The sequence below is a fragment of the Fistularia commersonii genome, chromosome 30 (assembly GCF_037954325.1).
Source record: "Fistularia commersonii isolate RoL2024-O1a breed Wild chromosome 30, RoL_Fcom_v1.0, whole genome shotgun sequence".
NCBI classification, from domain to species: Eukaryota; Metazoa; Chordata; class Actinopteri; order Syngnathiformes; family Fistulariidae; genus Fistularia; species Fistularia commersonii.
In genome coordinates, this window is record NC_141313.1 from 10,538,954 (window position 1) to 10,562,562 (window position 23,609).

Here is a 23,609-nt window from a genome sequence, read left to right on the forward strand (position 1 = left end):
ATCCTGAGGTAGAGCCATTTCACACCACTGAATTAGTTGTTATCCTATGTCTTGTGACCTCCTGCCCTGCAGGTGTACACAATCTTGTGTGCACAATCAAGATACGTCCATGTATCAAACATGTTTGAATACAATTAGCATATTAGCTAAACAAAACCCTTCCAGTGTAGTTTGAAACCAATGTGGATGTTCTCGAAATTTGACAAGTGGTGTCATAGTGGTACAGTTCTGATATCAATGTCCAGGAAGAAGACTGGCAGAAATTTCACTGCTTAGGAGAAGACACACAAGATACACACACAAGACAAACAAACAATTGAACAAATCGACAAGAACAAAACAGACAAAAAAATAACAATAATGTACAATAGAATTTTTTTTTTTAAATTTCTCTCTATATGCATCAATATTTTTAAAAAGAAAATTAGAAATGTGATTTAATTATTAATCTTGGAAAGAAAAACATGTAAAATGAAAAAAAAAGAATGAAATGGTTATGCTTTTTAGTGATTTGCACAATAAGGTATTTTTCAACGTCACCAGTTTTTTATTCAAAATCCCGGGATTTTCACATTTAGTGTTCAAATACTGAGAAGAGATGTGCGGTAAGGCTGCAGACTGTTGAACCTTCTGCGCAATGATGGCTGACTGCTGGCATGCTCTGCACTAAGACCATATTGTTGTCTCTCTGTATGTTGCTACTAAAATGGCTGTGAAAAGCCACTGAGGCACGCAGTTCTCCTGCCTCATGGTAGGGGTCGCTTGTGATTCCAGAGATTCTTCTTGCAACTCTGGCTGCAGAATACAGTAACAGCAAGCTGGCGTTTGCAAGTCAAGTGCAGCCATTCATTTATTTTTTCCTGTCCTCACGTTCAAAATGGAGAATTACAAATCCAAACAAATTGACACTTCTCAGTTGGATTTGTGTGGACTTAATTTAAAAGTAGGTAAGACTGTAATAACATTTTCAAAGATTAAATGTGCTTTTTTTGTGTGCTACAGTTTGTATGTGTGAAGAAAGCTGATATGAGATTTTAAACATAACCCGTTAACTGCTGCCAAACAAATGGTGAATAAGCTACTCTGTAGGGTTTACATGTTTGTAAATCTGATTGTGATTAAGTCAGTGCCTCACCGGCCATAAACCTCACAGCATGTCACTGCTCGTGTTACAAGCATGCTCCCCTGCAATAGATAAGCATATTCAGCATAAGAAACACTACATTTGTTATTCCCTAAAGGTTTGGCTGTAGCAGGGGTGCCCAGTACATTAATCGCGTTCAATGGGTTGGTTGTAAAGGTAATGTTGGTAGATCACATGACAATCAAAGTCTGTCATCTGTCATAAAGTTTGCCAAGACATGTAGAAGGTTGATAAGTTATTGGTTAAAAAAACTTTCTTTTATTATAACAGTTACACCGAAAACAAAAAACATAACAGCAGCAGCTCTCGTACTTGCACACACCCCACTACCCTCTCCCTCTCATCCAATCACATTCGCAGACAGTAAGAAATCACAGAATTCCGAACAATACTCTCAAAATTACTGCAGGGTTGCTACAGTATTTTTATATATTTATTATTTCAAATATGTTTATGTTAAAACAAGCATTTTTGAGGGTGTTGACCAGCATAGATAGTGACAGTTATAGTGACAGCATAGTGTTCTGTATCCTGGGCTCTGATTGGCTGCTGTCCCTATCGTCTGGGCTATGCTTCTGACAAGTCATTAGGTAACTACCAAAAATGTACTCTGTTGTAGTGTCACATAAGGGTTCATGCAGTTGTGCAAAGTGCAAGCATGTGTTGTGTTAACTATTCTCAGTAGATATCAAAATAAACATATATTCAGCATTTTGTATGTAGATAGATCATTTTCACATGGTCTTTTGAAAAGTAGTTCACTGAGGGGAAAACGTGCGAACACCCCTGGGGTAGAATATGTAACTTAAATTAACTTGTTCTGATACAGTTGATAGTATTGGATTAAGGAGTTACGTTGGAGGTTAGTGTTGTGCAATCATCTGTAAGATAAATTCTGGAGGGATTATTCGTCATTACTGTTCCCCATTTAATTGAACATATACATTGCCTAATAATGGGATCCCCAGGTACTAAGATGTTATTGTAATATCTGACCAATTATTGAACCAACTACATGAAAATAATGGTAAAATCTCTCAACATATCTTGGTTTGGATTAAATTGGAAAAAAAAGAAACTTTTCACTCGTAGGCTGCCATTGTCTTTTACGTCACAATACTGTCTGGGTGCCAACGTCATATGGTTGCACTGAGCTTGGGCCCATTAATTTCACCCGACTGTGCAAAACCATGTAATTTGAGCAACCTTTCCAATTTGAACTCCAAAGACGTGAACGAGGAGGATAAAACAACTGTAAAACAACGATATAAATAGCAGCTTTTGAAGAAATTTGAATTCTTCATTCTTAATTTAACAACGCATTCTGTTATGAAACAAATATTAAAGAATATTAATGCTAGTTAGTCCTCCCAGCCTGGGTTCCCTTTAAGAATTAACTTCAAATTTTATTGTTTGTTAGTGATTTCTGACATGAGGACTGGGTCTCTGGGGGAAGGTATATTTTCTTAAGTTGGTCTGGGTGGCTCTTGACCCAACAAGGATGCGTTTTTGGGTTATTTAAGGTTAAGAGTCTAAATTGGAAAACATTTTTTAGAATACCGGAATTGAACAAACTTTATTTTGTTGTGATCAACCAACTATTTATTTACATCCACGTTGTTTCTTTGAAAACAATATCCCATGCCATTTCACAGGGAGGAAAGAAATTTGTTAAAATGAGAAAAAGGATCAAATTACATGATTTCATTTGTTAGCAAATAGCCAAGAACATCTGAAAGTCTGATTTTATAAAATATCTTAATACAATTTATCCTCACACTTAATGAATTATTTTTCTGAAATAATCCTCACAATTACAGCAAATGTATTGGAATTGAATAATTTTTTTTTATTTATAAATAAATATTGTACAAATATGCATCAAACATAACAACTGTTAGCCACATGAATCCCAAAAATCATATTTTACCCTGTACACCTGTTGTAAACCAAAATTGCCATGGCAGGATGAAATATCTACACCCAGGTAACAACAAAATTATGTACTATTACTATCATGAAATGTAAAAATCAGATTTATGAGCTTTTCAACCTGTTCACAGAGAAAATAAATCAAAAACAAACATTTTACAGAGAAAACAAAAGACAAAACAAAAAGCCTATATACATTTGATATTTCACATTGACATTAATGATGTGCAATGACATTTTTGTAGCTGTAATATGTGAGCCGAAAGGTATATCTTACACTCTTGATGTACATCTCGGTCTTGGTTTAGAAGTAATTGTATCCACTTTTGGACCTAGAGCCATTTAACTTGAATTGGCCTGAAATGATGAAGCAAGTGTGTATGATGGAGTGACATCTATCATACAAAATTCGCTGTAATATCCCTTACACACAAGCTATAATGGTTATAGCTTTTATAGTCATATATCAGCAATGCTCCAATATCATTCCCACTGAAAAATGTGTTAGTTTAACAGAAAATTGGTGGCAAGTTTTCATCAGAATCAGATCACATCATATATCAAGTTATTGAAGTTGGCACTAGGGAACAGTCTAATTCTGTCCATCCTGATTGTAGCGATTACAGCTATGATACTGATATTATCCTTTTCATAGCTCTGTGTTGTTTGAGGCAGACACTCTTCTTTCCCTCTTCACATCAAATTTTCCGGGATGTCCACTCTTGTGTTGCTTAGACAAACCAGCCTTGGAGCTACAACATGATTTTCTGTCCAAAGCTGGTGTAGTGAATCTGAGCATGAACCTGCAGCTCGATGACAAACATGCCTGAGAAAAGAAAATTATACCAGCTATGGCAGCGATATCACCAACCAGCTTCTTTGTAGAGGGCACAACAAAGATAAAATACAACACGTATACATTTCTGTAAATGTACCAAATAATAGGGAAGAAAACATATCAAGAGTCATTGTCAAGACCTTAAAAATGATCAAAAAAGAAATCATGTTTTATCAGTCTGTGATATCTGTTCTGCACAAAAGCAGGGAGGAAAGACAAAAACAAGCAAAAAAGGGCATGGTTTAGGAATATTTACAAATTAAAACTATGTTGACAGCTATTGACATAGTTTGTAACTATGTCAAGATTTGCCAACATTGTAACAATCCTAAGCAGAGTTACTTGAAATTATTCCATTAAATTTAATCTGTTGATATATATTCATAGTAAATCATACTTGATTGGTTAAGAAAAAGGCAGCATGTGTGATACAGGCACAGCTCTCATGACTTGTTCAGCCAGCAGGCAACCCTGACAAAGCTCTCAAATCCAATGATTTCTATCCAAATATTTTCCCATCTTCACTGCTGTTTGATAAAAGAGTGTTTTTTGGATCCAGGCATCAGCAAGCCACATGCTTCATTACAAAAGTGTCGTTAGCAATGACCCTTGTTATTTACTTGGGTATAGAATGTTGCAAAAAGGGACAGGAAAACTTGAATTATTTTTCTAATGTTCAAACACACATACATATTTGCACCATGCTTCCACCTCATTTGTCCACCATGACTGTCTATGTGCACCTCTGTTGTTGAGCTAATTTTGCAAAAATGATGCAACGCAATCAAGTCCTATTTGAGGTTCCAGTGTTAAAATTGAAATTTGTTCTGAAACACATCGCAATAATAGTTGTGGTAGTTTGGACCAGATTGTCCAAAATAGGATTTTATTTTAAGTCAAAACCATATTTGAAGTTTTGGTATATATTACTTATTCATTGTCTATACTGCTTATCCTGCCCCCAGGGTCACAGTGGGGCTGGAGCCGATGCTAGCTCTTCTTAGCCAAGAGGCCAATGAAGTCACCAGTCAATCAGAAGACTACATACTGAGACAATTTATAGTCCACTTAATCTTATACAGGGTTTTGGAATCTTGGGGAAACTGGAGACCCCAGGTCAAGCCCCTGCAGAGAGTATGCAAGCCACACAGAAGGGCCCCGGTCAGGACTGAACCTTAATGCTGTGAGCCACTGTCACATGGTGTTGCCCGATTTCAATTCAGACTTATTTAGCTCTCCATTTTGCCCTTTACATTTTATTGATTTTATTTATTTATTTATTTATTTTTTTTAAGATAGGAAGGCTACTGTAACTCTTTAAGGCCATATCATCTATGCTTTTGTAAAGCCTTTTTTTTTTCCAAGAGATTTCTTAAAACTCAGTTGTGGATATTTCTGTGATATCTGATGGCAAATCTTGTTGGGTCTGTCTAGTGTGAGAGCTGCTGGGGACCCGGTCCAAGCCTAGTCATGCCGGCTTCTTCCCTGCCACTTCTGGAGTGCAGATGGACACTCTCTCCCTTGTGGTATCACGGCCTCTTGTCCGACTCTTCGGCCCAAGGCCAGTACGACATGGAAGGCAGAAATCTCTAAAGCATCGTTTAAAATTTTCATCTAAAAACGCATACAGGACAGGATTGAGGCTGCTGTTGGTGTAGCCTAAAGCAATGCATAGGTGCCAACTGGCTACAACAAAGGGATTTCTGCGATCGGTCTCTATGAAGGTCTTCACAATGATGAAGATGTGAATGGGGGTCCAGCAAATAATGAAGGCTGCCACTACCACCAGGACCATACGGGTAATTCGACGCATATTTCGATCTTTTTCCTTGGAACCCGATAACAAACGCACACTCCTGAGACGCAAAATCATCAGACCGTAACATATGGTGATGACCATCACAGGAACCACAAAAGCGAAAATGAAGACGCAGATCTTTGTCACTGTATCCCAATACCACTCAGGTCCGGGAAACTTCAACATGCAAATGGTGGTACCTGGAAAAACAGGTTGAGGGGAATTACACAACAGTTATTTCTAGGGATCAATAAATAACCTTATGTGTATCAAGACAGTTTAGAAAGATATTTGACTTGAATTTGGAAAAGTAGTTGCTCTCAAAATATACAGACAGAGCCATGTAACTCAAAAGTATTTGTAATTTCTGTAGCTTTATAATAATCTTTACCTACTACAGTATTCTCATAAGGCAAAAGTGGATATCATTCAGGAATACCAGTAGATAAATATAACGATTGAAATTGGTTTTGGCAACTAAAGTGAAAAAGCCCTTAAAGAGGGAATGATGGTGTGAAAGACACAGAAAACACAGAAAATCCTCTCTTCAGATATAAGGATTCAATATGAAGGGAAGTTGTGGTTACTGGAAAAATAGACATTTAAGGAGCAGGAAACAACTAAAGCCTGACTATCTTTGACATTATATCTACTGTACAATCTTTTGAATATTCTGTGTTCCAATGTTACATGATCCTCGGAGTTTAAATATGAAATGCATTCTACACCACTTGACTCAGGGACAACTTATATGTGAATAAAACATTCCTACAAATAGCAGGACAAAAAATACTTCTAACATTCCTTACAGAGATTTTTTTCCGTTATTTCTGTGTAACTCAAACTTATTTTGCTCGCATTCAACCTGTGTACCATGGCAGTTTTGTCATATATATTCTGATATTAGAAAACCACGCTGTAAAAAAAAAAACAGCAAAATGTTCAGTTGATCAAAACTTTAAACCAGTGGTCCCCAAACTACGTCCCGGGGGCCGGATACGGCCCGCCTCCACATTTTGCTCAGCCCCTGAACAAAACCAGAGTTGCATTATGATTTTTTTTTTTTCATTCTGGCCACGTAATCGTGACTTGTACAAGCATAGAACGTAACATTCTATTCCACCCTTCTGCAGGCTGGGCCTTATTTGAAACCCCTCCCTCAAAAAAAAAAAAAAAATCCTGGACACACTCCTGTTAAATAACACGAAATAATGGTAAAAAGATTAGGAAAGAGAAAATTCAGATTCAGAATGCATGGTATTTAACCTGCAGTAGACGTATTTTTTTGTTCAATTCAAAGAAAAGGCTTTTTTGTCTCATCTGTCAAGAGATGAGACAATGACATTATTCATTAATAATGTTATTAATTATTTTCAGATTTTTTTTTTCCTGTTAAGATCCCAGAAAGGGTTAATTTTTGGTTATGTGTGGCTTTCTGGAAAACAATAAATGTTTAAGTTTAGACACCTCTGGGCTCATCACATTTTTTGTTAAAAACTAGCCCGCCCCCCCGTCAGACAAGAGAAAAGTTATTTGGCCCATGCAGGAAAAAGTTTTATAAGAATTATACTCAGGTCAGAGAAATTCCAAACTGCAAATTTTTTGTTTTGGAAAAAATGTTGGAGAAAAAAAAATGAGGAAAACAAATTTACTCACCATTATCTGCCACTTTGGTAACAGCCATAATCATAATAGGCACCCCTATCGCTGAAGACACAACCCAGATGAGGACATTGATCAGTTTAGCTTTGACTGGTGTCCGGAACCCAAGTGCCTTGACGGGGTGGCAAACAGCAATGTATCTGTCCACACTCATCATAGTAAGGGTGAAGATGCTTGTGAACATGTTGTAATAGTCAATGGCAATAATGAGTTTGCACAATACTTCTCCAAATGGCCAGGTGTTCATGAGATATTTGGCACTCTGAAACGGCAGCGTGCTGGTAGCCAAGGCATCAGCAAGAGCCAAGTTGAAGATGTAGATGTTAGTAGCCGTCTTCATCTTGGTGTATCTGGTTATGGTTAAAAGAAGAAAGTGTTCGAGGTCAGCAGAGGACAATGAACCACATACTGCATAAAAAAATGAAAGAGATGAGATGAGAGACATTCGTGAGACCTTTTATTATACACACACTTTATGGCTGCTAATACTATTAGCTGCTAATACTACTAATTCAGAGATAGGATTCTACAAGTTACAAATAAGACCTTTTCTTGTGCATATTACAACATAGCCTCAAATTTTTCTTTTGCTAGTGGTCCTAAAGCTATGACTGATTAGTGTCATTTCTGCCTTTTTAGGCCCAACCATAAACCCAAGGTATAAATTAAAGCCTGCTCTCTCCAACTTATTTAGGGTTAACACTACTGCAAGTGAAAAGATGTGCCGTTTTAGTCAATTAGTCTTTTGAATTAGTAATTGTCAGTATATTAAAAGAAATTTGCTATTGTATACTCAATAGCAATGCACCATGTGGCAGTTGTTGGTCTTCCTGCTGAGTCAAGAGAAGGCTGTTTTTATAGTGTTAGATAATGTGTTGGATACTATTATACATAAAGTGAGTAAATTAGAGTTTCACTTTCCATGCTTTAAATGGGTTGACAATATTTTGTTGCCCATCTTGATCTTCCAACTGCGTAGGGACAAAACAGTGTTGATATTATACTAGTAATGGTATAAAAAAAACATTTTAAAAGTTTAAAAAGCTAATTTTGCATGCTCTAATAATAAAAAAACGGCACCCTTTTATCTGGATGAATGGTAATCATATGAAGACCAACATTTTTTATCTGTCAGTCTGTGGTGTTTTTAGTGTTCTTGTAGATTATGCATGACCTCAAGATCAATTTTTGAGGTGTCATGAATCACAGACTATCTAAGAGCTACCAGCATATTTAATAATTTACTTTTCACCTTTATAACTCAGATTGGATGGTTATGTCCTGTTGACTCATTTGATTTTATAAAATACACCCTACCAAAGCCTTTTCTTGATTAATATCCTTACTTATTGTAAGGAAACACAACAGCACTTGAATGGTTGTATAAACTGGATATGCTTGAGCTGGATTTCAGTATAGGGCATTTTCCTATGTGGTTGTGAAAAATTAAAATGTTTCTCACTTTCTCTCAAGAAAAAGCATTTTATTTGCAAGAAAATGGGTTTATTGTGGTCATAAAGGCTAGGCTATTTTCATGTACGCTAGACCTTGCTTGTCAAAAATATGATCCACAGAAATCAAAACATTCAAAGGATGAATTTGAATGTTTTGAACTGAATCATATAGAATGGTGGAGGCAAAATTGTCATATATAATAAACTACAAAATTTCCATGATACCTTTTTAGATGAACTGCTATTCCATTAAACTGATGTTTTTTTCATACCCCTGCTTTATCATATGTTTTGAAAATTCAACAGATTTCAAAATAATAGACTGAAGAGTAAAATAGACTGTCTTTGTGCTTTTATATTTCAGTTGAATGGAAAAACTCGTCTCACAAACTGTAAGAACAGGTGTAACGTGTGCATCGTGACATTTGGGTTAATGAAGGGGAGATGCAAATAATTTCCATTACACTTTTGTACATATGATGGGTTTTGTCAAGGACAGAGGTTTTCATATCCATGAATGCAAAAAGGTAACTGCTGACAAAGAGCCTCTGCAATTTGTGTAAATCCAGATGTTCAATGAAAAATGGTCATACCTGTGTAATTTTCCAGTTAGTCATAATGAGGTTACAGAATATAATGGATTAAACACATGGTTACAAGATAAAAAAATATGAGGACTAAAGTTTTATGTATTCCTCGTGCATGTTCATCTTGAATAGATTTTGTAAGATTTTAAATGTTTAGTTGGTTAACATGAACAGACGCATGTTATCATGATGCTTGACAAAGAATGCTCTATTTATTAGTGACTCCATCCTTATGGTGTTTAATGTGCCTGATATCTGAAGGTGGAAAATCAATACATATTGATTTTTTCCCCCCGATCAGGATCCACATGGGCAGTATAGACAATGATCCAGGGGGACTGGAGGGAGTGATAAGCAGTTTACACAATTGATCCCAGCTGATGCAACAATATTGATGCAAAAGTTGTGTGAGAATGCAGTTATATGATTCAGTTCAAAAAACATGTCAAATTAGTGAAACTTAAATAAAACTACACAAAATGTGGTGCATGCACACAATTAACTGAAAGAAGCTTATTCCAAAATAGAAAAAAAAAGAACAACAGAGACCCCCCCTTTGATGAAAAATGAAGATTTTTGCAAACTATATTGTTCACAGTATAGCTCAAAAACAGATAGAATAAAATGTGCATTTAATTGTCCCACAATGGGGAAATTTCAAAATAGCATCAACACAAAGTGAGACAGTCTAATAATGGATGCAGCTTAATATGGTGGTAAGATCAATAAACCACATAGACAAGGCACACATCAATCATGATTGTTGTTTTAACTCACGTAGAGGACTTAATTTCTTGTTTATAATTTTCATGCCAGGCGACCGTTTTAAAAATTATAACAAAGCCTCAAGGTTCTAAACCCTGACTGTGATTTCTCAAACCCTGTGGTTTTCTGCCTAAATGGATAAAGACCTTAACCAAAGCTCTGACACACAATAGACAACTATTATCATGAGCTTTTTGTAACTGATCCATGAAGGAATCACACACATGGGGGTTTCCCTCTCTCAAGACCCATGTGGTCCTTTTGGTTGGAAGTAAATTACAAAACAAAGGAATACCCATAGAAATAATCAATGAAACAGGGAGCCATGTCAGACTCTAAAATTAGGGCCAAATGGGAAAAGCCTTACAGCCACAATTCACACTATGGTTCCTTATGTTGCTTTTGCTCCTGTTATGAACTACATCACATCCAGCTTCTATTCCACTGCTATTGTAGTAGTATCCTGTGCTGTTCTTTATAAACCCTTGAGGACATGGGTTACATTTTATTCTAGTACATTCTCTCTGTGCAACAGCTAAGAAAAGTATGACTTTTGTATTGGTAGATGGGCAATTTAGCAAAATACAACTACTGCCTCTTTTTTATTCATGTCTCTTTAGCCATGACTTCTTTGACCCTGTTTCAGGGTCATTGAATCATTGTCTCTTCTCTACAGGAAAATTAGAATATTGTGATAAAGTTCTTTATCTTCTGTAATGTAATTACAAAAACAAAAATGTCATACATTCTGGATTCATCACAAATCAACTGAAATATCGCCAGCCTTTTATTATTTCAATATTGCTGATTATGGCTTACATCTTAAGAAAACTCCAAAATCCTATCTCAAAATATTAGAATATCATGAAAAAGTAATTTTTGTTTTTTTAATTGCATTACAGAAGATAAAGAACTTTAACACAATATTCTAATTTTCTGAGACAGTCCTTTATATCCCATTGAGTCCTTTTTGTTTGAAGATCTTTTCTATTGACTTGCAAGACAATCTACTCTTCCTTGCTCCCATAGTCTCATGCCATCATCCTGGACTTTACATGGCCAAAAAAATGAACAGAATAGTAATCCCTTAAGTCTTAGCAGCATTTTACAAAAAGACACAAAGAAATCACTCCTAGTATAATATGTGTGGAAATGAATATCCATGTAATTGATTTTTGGTGAGTTTCCATTACAAATAAATGAAACACAAAACACAAAAAAAAAAGAGATACAAGATCAAATTAAGATTAAGACACGATAGAAATAAAACACATCATTGTTTTTTTATTTTTATGTTATGCCACTAACTTTAATCATCCAGCTCAGTGGTCTCAAGTCCATATACTCCCTTATCAATTCACAGTCATAGGATTCAGTGTATTTGTTGATTGCAGCAAAATATACTCAACCCTTTAAGAATCATTTATGTAACAATGGTCAAAGCATGAAACCTCCCATCTGCAAAATAAAATGTGCACAATTCGAATGGGAGGGTTCTACCCCTTGACTGATGGCAAGTGACACCAAAGTAGCACAACTAAGACCCCAAAATATGGAAAATGTATGAAATTTTAAACTCTTATTGCTCCAAAAAAGGGTAATTTGAATAGCATTAGTGCAGGCAGTCTGCACAAGGATTAGACACAATACACAAGTGATCACACAAAAAGGGGGAAACACAAGAGCAAAACTGACAATTAAAGTGAAAATGCTCCCAGAAAATAACTCCAATTCCTTCTCCGTTTGCAAACCCTAGCCCTGAACAGATGATGTAGTTCAGCGGACCAGAATGGTTGGAGAAAAATGCTGCATACCATAATTTCCAGACTATAAGCCACTAAATTTTTAAACAATGATGCAGCTAATTGATGGATTTTTTTGGGCTAATGAGCTTCATGCCACCAAAACATTTAGCCTCATCACATCGGACCAATGAAATTACCATGAAATTCTGATGCTGTTCAATTCCTAAACCAAAGAAGACGACTTTAATGGTTTTAGTTTGCGGGAGGACAATGAAGATAGCGATTAGCTGGTGTAGGACAATGCATGGATAGAAAATGGATGGATGGAATTTTCCTTATGTTATTCATTATTAATGTAATAAAATTATTAGTTTTGCATCTGCCTTGTTACAGGCACTGCTCAGAAAAAAAGCATTTCCAGTACATATTTATGGATGTTACCGGTATGTGTTAATTAAAAGTAAAAAAAAAAAAAATGTTTCCTCGTAAATATTTCATGCTACAATGTGGCCACCTTCAGCTTGTAGACAAGTGTGGCCAGTATATGTACACAGATATATATGTTTATTTATTTTTAGCCAGTGCAGCTTATATTCAGGTACGCGCAATAGTCTGGAAATCACGGTATTTTTCTCTTTTACTGGCACATATTTGCTGAATTTGCATGGCAAGTAAATACCCACACATCAAGTGTTGGAATTACATTATTAGTGTGTTACCGAAGGTTTGCAAAAGTCGTCTATACTGCGCACAATTACAAAATATCAACGCGGGGACTATCGTTTCTCTCAGGTAACCTTCCTGTCTCCGTTATTTTACTTTACTTTTTCTTCACACTGTCATCCCCCAGCAACCATACATTCCTTAACCCATCCGCTCTCCACTACTGCTTCAAAATAAGTGAAGTTAATAAGAGTTCAAATCATCTACTGTGGTTACAACTTATTACAGGAACCAGGTCCAGAAAGCTATGTTACAATTATATAGCTTCTCCCACTCCTTTTTGAACGTTGAATGTTAATTGGTATATTTTGTGTGCAAATGACTTATCCCATCGGCATTTATTGTGATTTTGTGTGTTTGGTTTTTGTTTGAAATGAACAATGAACAAAAAACATCCCAATTACCATAATCATGTGTTTTTTAACATGCTGTATTTTCAGTGAACAATTATGGAAAAATTATCACAAATGCGATAGTGTTGCAAATGCTAATATTTAATATGTTTGATTCTGTGCTATTTGACCTACATGATTGTTGAATTAAGGGTGGATTCATTTACAAATGCACCATCCTTCATATATTTCAAAAGTTTGAGACCTTTTGCAGTGATGCATGAAGTACAACGTTCTCTACTATGTCATTCGTCATTAGTGACTGCAACTTATTTTTCTTTCCTTCTTTTTACACTGCGATCTTTTATCTCTAATTTGGGCAAGGAGATCATTTAATATTATTATTTATTATTATTTTTATTTGCATACAAGACCAAAGAGCCCCCCCCATCCCCACCAACACACAAAAGAACATGATGTCATCATCTCCAGGATGGTACACTGGCAAGAGCAAAGAGGGCAGATGGTCCAAAGTAAAGTTAGTCCAGGAAGTCAAAAATAATGGTACAGGAGTTGCAAATTTTTCAACATACAACACAAATAATTTATATATCTGTTTATCTCAGAATTACCCAGTAGCATGCACCGTGTTTCTTATCTACCACCACATATCTGCCAGTCTGAGTTTTTGTGCTACAAACATCAAGAGACTGATCAAGCTTAGAATATGAGGCGATTTAAATAACAAAATCAAGGTTCTCTGTTGATGCAGCATATCAAATGAGCAAAATAGAAGAAATAAATGACAAATTTGAATCATTTAAATATGCAAATCCATTTATTCATTACAAAAACACAAATCCAAAAGAAAAAGTCAGCAAGCCTCAAGTAAATATTTAAAATAGTCCTCACCACTCATTCATTCTTTTCACTTTTCTCCTTCCATCCACACTGATGAGGGCTCTTGATCCAATCATGTCTCACTCATACTGTCTGGATCACCTTATCATTACAATATCATTACAATACAACTCTTTTTAGGGTTTGTTTCATTTGTAACCCCTTGGTCAGAGGTGTGGGGGTTATTTTCAACTAAAATAAGAGTTGGTTTGAATGGACTTAGTTTGTCAGAGGTAGAAACAGGGATTAAACAGAATCGAAAGCATGGATGGTACGTCATTATTGCCTGCTGAGCTGTTATGTCAAATTTGCAGAAAATATAATCACTGATACAAATTTTACCACTTTTTTTTGTCCAATTAACCTTCTGTTTAGTCAAGTCAAGTCAAGTCATATTTCATTTTTGTCACCAAATCACAACCCAGTTTTTCAACGACACTTTCCATGTAGAGCAGAACTGGACATCACTCTCTGAAATGAACACAGAAACCCCATTGGCAAGCACTTGGAAACTCTGGAAACATTGTTTTTTGCTGGCCAGAAACTTTGGATGGATCCAAACTCAATCCAAGGAATCCTCTGTCTTGACCGGTTAGGGGAGAAAGCGAGTGAGAGAGAGGTGCAAAACAACGGGTGTATAAGGGTTGGGAGGCACAGGCATATATTATATTTTACAAATAATAACAGTAGCACAGTTACATGGTAATAGCTGAGATGATACATTTATAGCCTGTAAAATCCTGTGGAACCTGTGAAATGAGAGTCAAAGGAAAATATGGGGTTACTGGAATAGAATACTAAGAGAAAACTAAGAAATAAACAAATAAACAGTGTTGAGAATATATGTAAACAGGTAGAGCTTGTATTAAAAAGTTTGCACCTGAACAATATGACACTATAGAAACAGTATAAACATGTGCAACTAGCAGCAAACAACAACAATACTTGCAGTGGTAGCAGCGCAGTGCACTTGCCAGATATCATAATAATGCAGCGTATCATGCGTTACTGAACAGCCAACAGTATAAGACAGGATAACTATATGCCTTCTCAAAAGGAGAGGGTTTACACCTAAGCTTAAATAAATAGTGGATGTTGATCTCCCAGATTGTGTTGAGAAAACATTTAAACACATCTGGCTTTAATATTTCAGTGTTTCACAAAATATACATTGATTAAAAACTTCTCTCTATCTTCTATACTTCTTAAATGTGTGCAAGACCCTAAAAATGTCTAACTATTTCATTCTTTTTCCTCAATTTTTTTTTCGCGTCAGCATTTTGAACCAAAATTCTGTCTGAGGAGTAAAACGAGAAAAATCTCTACAATGAAATGTGGTCTACAATATTCCATTCATGAATTCTTTATTAATAAAATAACAACAAGAAAGATAGGGACGGATTCTCCCAACTTTGATATGTTGGACTGTCTTAATGACATTAAGACTACATTTACAAATAAAAACTGGATTTGGCAAGTGCACAAACAATAATTTTGAAAATGTCCATAATAAGAATCCAAATGAAACACATGATAAGTAAAACCTTAGGTTTATTTGAATAAGTGCTAAGGCAGACACGTGTCGTGTTGATAATTGTTTGCATCAAATGCATCAGGATTTGAATTAAATAACACATGTGCTTCACTGTCAGCAAAACGATTGAAAATGCAAGTGGTGGAGTTGAACCTCGGTGTTTGGGGAAGAGTTGCACATACAGAGGACAGCACATCTGCTGCTGCAGGGCCTTTGAATTAGCTTAAGTAATTCAGACTGCCGCCTTAACATTCAGTACACCGTTTTCATTTTTTCCCAAAACACCTATACAAATAGTAGTTGCTGTTGCCATGGGGTGAGGTTAGAAAGTGAAGCTATGGCTGATCTGTGTCTCACACTTCAAGTCCTCTGATGCACCTTCATGGTGAGCAACTAAACCTATTTCAGTCAAAATCACTGGATCGCATACCATTTGAGCACCTTTTCATTTAATATGATTGTCCACGAGATCTCATGGATCTATCAGCTAAGTAGGAGAAGGCACTATTCAGGTTTATTTTACCAATAGTAATGGATCAATCGCTCGGGAACAGAAGTGACAAAGGATTAATGCCAGTCCAAACCAACATTCAATAAAAGGCAACAAGGAGTAGATCTGTTTTTAAGTCTTCTGGCTATGGAAACATGGCCTTGTCTTGTCTTCTTTTTGCGCTTGCAGTTATGGTTTGTGTTTAAGTTCCTCTCTTTGCATCAATGCATTCAGTTTCCCATATCTGCTCTGAAGAAAATGATCATTCAGATTCAATAGACGACCCCTCAAACCACATTAATTTGTCCCCTTTTCCCCCATCCCCACTCCAGTCCCATCATCCACCAACAAGCAGGGGGAAGTGGAATCCACATTTGAGAAGAAACAAAAATTCATGTCAGTAATTTTTTTCAAGTACAACATTATTAAAGGCCAAAACAACAATGACAATTTCCCCATTCATTCGATATTTTAAGTTTTACATATCCAAATCTGAGAATCAAGAAAAAAAAACATATTGTGTGACCTTTCTCCAGTCTGCAGAAACTGAATGGCAGAGCAGGCATTGAATTCCAGAAAATAAGACCCACACCCCTCACATATATTGTTTGCCTGCATGCTAAACTGCAATATTTCATATGCATAGGCTTCATATTCCTGATCCTCCAGCTGTGCCATGTTAAATGCTACACCAATGACAAATCCCACCTGCCTCAGTGGTGTGGATATTAAGAAATCAATGATGACTTGACTGACTAATTGAATGAAGACTGACAATCTAGTTTAGCAAGCAAAGACTTAAGCATGTTCTCATTATACCTTGTCAGCATTATGTCATTTGGAAGAAAAGAAAAGAAAAGAAAAGAAAAGAAAAGAAAGGAAAGGAAAAGAAAAGAAAAGAAAAGAAAAGAAAAAAAAGGACCAAGTTTTGTGATTGTATCATTTAAATTGCATCATCTCTTGCCTTTTCCCCAAACATAGGTTGCCACACCAGAACACATATTTGTTTAAGTCATTGGTCATTTTACCATGATAAAGGTCTTGGGAGCTCTTTTGTTTTGGGATACGATCAGGAAATATGATAGGATAGGATAGGATGGGATAGGATAGGATAGGATAGGATAGGACTGTAACTTCTGCACACTTAAACTCTCTGAGATCAACTCAAATACCATCTTAGGACAAAAATAAATAAATAGTCATGACAAATGAACTTATATGGTCTGATTCTACAATTTGGGTAATCATATAAATTGTATAAATTGTGTGGTACATAATGACAGTCTGATCAGGCTGAGCTGAATGTGAATGCGGAGCTGCTGAAACCAAACCTGAGCTGCGGATTCAGAGAGCAAAGCGATAGATAGATAGATAGATAGATAGATAGATAGATAGATAGATAGATAGATAGATAGATAGATAGATAGATAGATAGATAGATAGATAGATAGATAAATCAAAAGTTGTGCCATTTTTAGTGATAAACACAAAAACTGACATCCAGTTTGGCATCTAAGTCAGTGTGCATTTGGGTGATTTTCCACATGAAACTCTACGCTTTTATGCAAAACAAAAGATATATGAATAATTGAAGTGACAAAATAAACCAAATAGATAGTGGATATAATGAACACTGCTCAAAAAACGTGAACACTAAAATAATGCATCCTAGATCTGAATAAATGAAACATTGTTATTAATACTCTGTTATTTACATAATTGAATGTGCTAACAACAAAATCACATAAAAATCATCAATGGAAATCAAACCCATAGAGGTCTAAATTTGGAGTCACACTCAAATTAAAGTGCAAAAACACACTACAGGCTGATCCAACTTTGGTGTAATGTCCTTAAAACAAGTAATTTACACTTGTTTTGATTTCACAGAAGTGTGACTGAGTTGGAGTTACATTGTGTTGTTTAAGTGTTTCCTTTATTTATTGAGCGGTATAATTGTTTTAGATGGATGGATGGATGGATGGATGGATGGATGGATGGATAGATAGATAGATAGATAGATAGATAGATAGATAGATAGATAGATAGATAGATAGATAGATGGATAGATGGATGGATGGATGGATGGATGGATGGATGGATGGATGGATGGATGGATGGATGGATAGATAGATAGATAGATAGATAGATAGATAGATAGATAGATAGATAGATAGATAGATAGATAGATAGACTCTGGAATAACTTGATAGTTTGCTTTCTTGGACTTAAGAGTCCAGATAGTGACAAAAGTTGTGACATTTTTAGTGATAAACACAAAAACTGACATCCAGTTGCGCATCGATGTCAGTGCGCATTTGGGCGATTTTCCACATGAAACTCTACTCTTTTATCCAAAACAAAAAAATATATGACTTATTAAAGTGAAATAATGAAAGTGAAAGTAAATAAATGAATCAATAAAAGTACTTTTCATACCTGACCACCCCATACATGACGAGGATGTTCCCCAGCAGTCCAACCACGCAAATGACGGAGTAAAGCGCAGTGATGGATATGGCCGTGATGATCCCCCCTGCGCTCCTGACAGGATTTTGCTTTTCTGTGTGGTTCAGTGAAGTTCCGATGGATTCACCCTCCTCACCAGGAACGGTGACATTGAAGGGGACGACGGAATAAATAACGGCCGGGGGGAGCTGAGCTCCGGTGACGGTGGTCGGTTCCATCGGCGCTGCAACCGCGTCTGCGTCCGCGTTTGCAGTCTCGTTGCCAAAAAATTCAAATGGATGAGCTGAGAGGTCAATTGATGCGTAGAGCAAAATTCATATATGAATATTGCTGAAAACTTTGGGGAAAAATATTTTTCAAGCGAGAGACGCCAATTCGCGCAAAATGATGCTGAAATAAAATCTTTAAATCCAGGTTGGAGGACAAAGTAAAGCCCTGCGCCGCGACCAAATGTGTCTCCTCTCCTAGTGACTCTCCTGCTTTTATAAGATCTAACTGTCGCTGGGTGGTGTTTCTGAGACTGCAAAGAGCAGATACGGATCAAGGATGCTGGGCACCAAGCTGAGCCACCACCTCCCCCACTTCCCTGTTTGAAAATTATAATGACAAAGATAATGATAATGATGATTATGATGGTGATGATTACTATGATTACATTTCACATTGAAAAAAAACACTGAAACGTGAAGGTTGTCAGTCATGTACATTTTGATCTAGCCTGCTCTTATTGTAGCAACTGGACTTTGCTATATAATTATTGTTAAACCTGCTGTACATTAAATATCATTTGCAATATCTTTCATTTTCTGCAGCTTGTTTAGTACTCAAGGTTGCAGGGGATGCTGGAGCTTCTCCCAGCTGGCATCAGGCGAGAAGAGGGGTACACCAATCCGGGGTCACATACAAAGACAGGCTCCCTTATTCACGGTAATTTTCCCAATTTTTTCCAATCAATCAGCTGCATGTTTTTGGACTGTGGGAGGAAACCAGAGAACCCGTAGTAAACCCACCCTAACCACTGCACCACCGTGTCGCCCCATTTGCAATAATCATCGATTGATCCAGTTTCCGACGCTTATCTGAAGTCAGGTTGCGGGGCCAGACTTCTCTCTCCTCAGCCAAATGGTCCAGTTCTTCTGGGCAGGGAGGGGTTGCGAGGCATTCTCAAGGCAGCCTAGAGACATATTCTCTCCAGCGTGTCCTGGGTCTTCCATGTGGCCTCCTTCCGGATGGACATTCCCGGAATATCTCCCGCGGGAGGCGTCCAGGAGGCATCCTGACTAGATGCCCGAGTCGCCTCATCTGACTCCTCCATGGGGACGAGCAGGGTCTCTTTTGGTCACTACATTTGCAATATATTTGACCAAGATGCTGTATATTGCTATAAATGTCCTTGTCACTTTATTTCACTTTATATAATTTTCTTAAGAAAATGCTACTATTTTGTCACTGCACTTTAGCTGTAGCCAAAGCCGGCCCGACCCTACATGGTACCCGAGGTGAGATTTAATTTTCCCCCTTCATCAGCAATTTGCATGCGCTGATAAAAGAAATCAAATAGCATTGGTCTTATCATTGACAGCAATTTATAAGATAACATGTCGCCCAGTTTACATGCTTACCAAATTACAAATAAATACAAAAATACCCGAAATTGGGCATTGCTTTACATTTGAATCAATATGTACTTTTCCGTTTTAAGAGTTAAGAGTAGACTCCAGCATCCCCTGTAAGTGGCAGAAGATGGATGGATGAATATTGAAGGTGGATTTTTGGATAAGTAATGGATAAATACCAAAACATATAGAAAATCATAAAAACATGACAAGTGGGATTTTTTTCAAGATTATGAAAAATAATATAGGAGTCAACTTTTGCTTTTGAAGAATACTGTTGTTCATTTATTAATGTTGGCTGAAATACACGTGTATGCAGTACAGATGAGATTTCAATTACCATTATGTTAAACAACACATTAAAAATCGATTGTGGCGACTGGACTTGATTTCTTCCCTCGAAGACGTTTCACCTCTAATCAGAGTCTTCTTCAATTCAGGAACTGAGAAGAAACAAGAAGAAAAGATATCAAGTCTTGTTGCCACCATAAGACTTTGACAAGGATTAACCTTGACATGGATGGCTGAGAACCTCCATAGATATTAACAATCATGTATTTGATCATGTATTTAAACTCCTCCACACCAATAGGGGGAACCTTATGCTCAGAGAGCTGCAATCTGTTCCCAAACTATGAGAAATTTAGACAGACAAAGTGAGAGGAAGAAAACAAAACTAAACAAAACAAGGAAACGCACACACACTTGTTAACTACAGTGGCACCAATGTGGTGAGTAGTCATTATTGTCTCCTGGGTTCATTAAGCAAACAATGCTATCAATGAATATAAAGAGAAATTATGAATAAAACATTTCAACATTAAAGATCTTCCCTGTTAGTTTTTGGGATCAATCAAGTGGTGCCACATAGTCACTGAGGTTGATAGGCTGATCAATTGTAGATGCTTTCCACTTGCTCATCGACTCTTATTTGCCATGCGTCAATGACCCCCCGGGAAATAAAATGCTTAGTAGACAAACACACTAACATGCTGGAATTCAAATAGGTTATTAAACGCTCTGCTGCAAAGCACAGTGTGTTTGTAGCAGCTGTTATGAGTCTCTTTGGCAATGCACTGACTTGTACTTTCTGTGGCAAATGTTGCATTTAATGTCTGCATTTAACTACTAAGATAACACCCTCTCCATTAAATGCAGCCAGAACAAGATATATTTTATTCCTCTTTGATATGTTATCAGCATGTTTTCATTTTGAGAAATCATAGAGGGCACAGAATTAATTTCAAATCCCTTGAGCTTAAGGGTAAATAATTGGAGGTAAGAATCGTACCAGGAAATATGCATTCTGCTTCATATGGAAGCTTCTCTCTGCTCATGTAAATTACTTAACTTAAGTCACTATTTTAAGACAACTTCAGGTTCTCGCAAATATTCTAATGGGAGTAACTGTTTTTAATGGATTCAAAATGCTATTATTCGGTATATTGGTTTGATAGCTCCAGCTAATCTATTCAGTCACTGTCAACCATCAGTAAAAGCTCATAACGATGAGCCTGTTCTTCCTGAGCATATTCATTATTTCAAGAAAATATGACCTCAAACTATTTTAAACTGCATATCAATGGCGCAACACTGGAAACCAGTGATGTATTGAAATGTTGTTTGTGTGTGTCCAAGATAGAATCAGACCATTCACATGTCTTTGACAGAGCCATCCATCCATTTTCTTCCTATTATCCTGCACTCAGGGTCACGGGAGGGGTGCTGGAGCCTAACCCAGCTGTCACTTGGCAAGAGGCAGGCTACACCCTGGACTGGTCACCAGTTGATCGCAGAAAATATATAGACAAACAACCATTCACTCACTCATTCATTCAGGGCAATTTTACCCAATTTATTCCAATTAACCTGCATGAGAACCTGGAGGAAACCCACGCAGACACATGGAGAGCATGCAAAATCCTCACAGAAAGGTTCCCCTTGTCAGAATCGAATCAGCGTTCTTCGTGCTGTGAGGCTGGAGTGCAATAGCAATAACTGATTAAACATAAAAGTACAATCCGCAATAAAATTCCATTGAAAATTTGCATACTGACCATGACTTGAAACGCTGCATTATGATTTTGTTGCACTGTTAAAATTTTGGAATTTGTCATTTGTGACATGCAAAATAAGTTGGAGCTTACGTTACAATATATTAAGTCATGTTATGTTATATCACATTACGTTATGTTGTATTACGTTATGTTAGATTACATTGCGTTATGTTATGTAATGTTTGGTTATGTAATGTTTGGTTATGTTTTAGTTTAGGGTTAGGGTTATGTTGTGTGCGTCACACCATGTTGCGTCACATCGCGTCACGCTATTGTAGTTGAACTTGTACTTATCAGGTTTTTGACAGTACCCACCCACACACACGTGCAAACACACAGACATACTTTAATCGCTTATCCATGGTCGGGTTGTGGGGGCAGCAGCCTAAGAAATGTGTCCCGGACTTTTCTCTTCCTGCCCCCTTATTCCTGCTCCACCAGGGGAATCCTGAGATGTTCCAGCAAGCAGAAACAGTCCAGCCAGCGCGTCCGTGTTCCCCCTGGATCTCTTTTCCCAGGTATCTGCCTGGAACACCTTGCCGGGGAGGTGTCCATGAGGCATTATGACCAGATGACCTAGGCACCTCATCTGTCTCCTCTCGATGTGCAGGAGCAGCAGTTCTACTCTGAGCTACTCCAGGATCGCACCCAATCTCTATGGAAAGGTTCAAACACCCCAACGGAAGAAAATCATGTCAGCCACTTTTATCCACCCCCACTGGGCAGCTTTTTAAATACCTCAATGACCCATGCCAGAGAGATTGGTGAGCCTTTCTGCCTCTTCTATGGAAGACATGTTGGTTGGGTTCAGGTGTTCCTTAAAGGGTAGCTTTTTAAATACCTCAAGAACCTATGCCAGAGGGATTTGTGAGCCTTGCAAGTCTTTAGGCTCTGCCTCTTCTGTGGAAGACATGTTGGTTGGGTTCAGGTGTTCCTCAAAGTGCTCTCTCCACTGCACAATAATATCCTCAAAGTGCTCTTTCCATTGCATAATAACATCCTGAGGTAGCGTCAGCAGCTCCCCTTCGAAACTGAACAGAACCTGGGTCAGTCTCTGACTTAACTTCCAGTGTCTCAGCCTTTCTGAACCTCTGGGACCCATCTGCTGCCTCTTGAGAACCATTAGCCAACTAGTCCTGATGGTCTCTGTCACCTTTGGTGTCCACCAGTTGGTCCAGGGGTTGCTGCCTAGATATTAATGGTTTCACAGTCAGAGCTCCTTTCAGCAGCATCAATGTTCACAGCCTCTCTCAAGATGCACAAATATCTCTTTCAGAGTTGTGAATAGAAGACCTCACTGTCAAGTGCCAGACTCTGCCAGACATTCTCAGTTCACTGAACATTTGGGTTACCAGGTCAGCCATACTCAACACCTGATCCAACTCAACAGATGGTTGTAAGTTGACAGCTCCGTCTCTCTCTTCACACAAGTGTCCAAAACATATTGCTGAGGATCAGATGATACAAAGTCGTTACAAAATCATGGGTCTCTTGTCAGGGTATCACACCTGGGTCCAATTTGTAATCGGCGCCAGCTGCAGCAGATGCCGCTAATCAATATCC

At 37.3% G+C, this 23,609-nt stretch overlaps 1 protein-coding gene across 1 annotated transcript; it reads right to left on the minus strand.

Moving 5' to 3' along the window:
- Nucleotides 1–2,852: 2,852 nt before the first annotated feature.
- Nucleotides 2,853–18,831, minus strand: oprd1a (opioid receptor, delta 1a). Its single transcript, XM_086177823.1, has 3 exons — nt 18,344–18,831; nt 7,369–7,724; nt 2,853–5,912 (listed from the first exon to the last, which is right to left on the minus strand). Exons 1-3 carry the CDS (start codon nt 18,589–18,591, stop codon nt 5,383–5,385), a joined length of 1,134 nt encoding a protein of 377 aa, XP_086033949.1. The 5' UTR covers nt 18,592–18,831; the 3' UTR covers nt 2,853–5,382.
- Between the last annotated feature and the right edge of the window lie 4,778 nt (nt 18,832–23,609).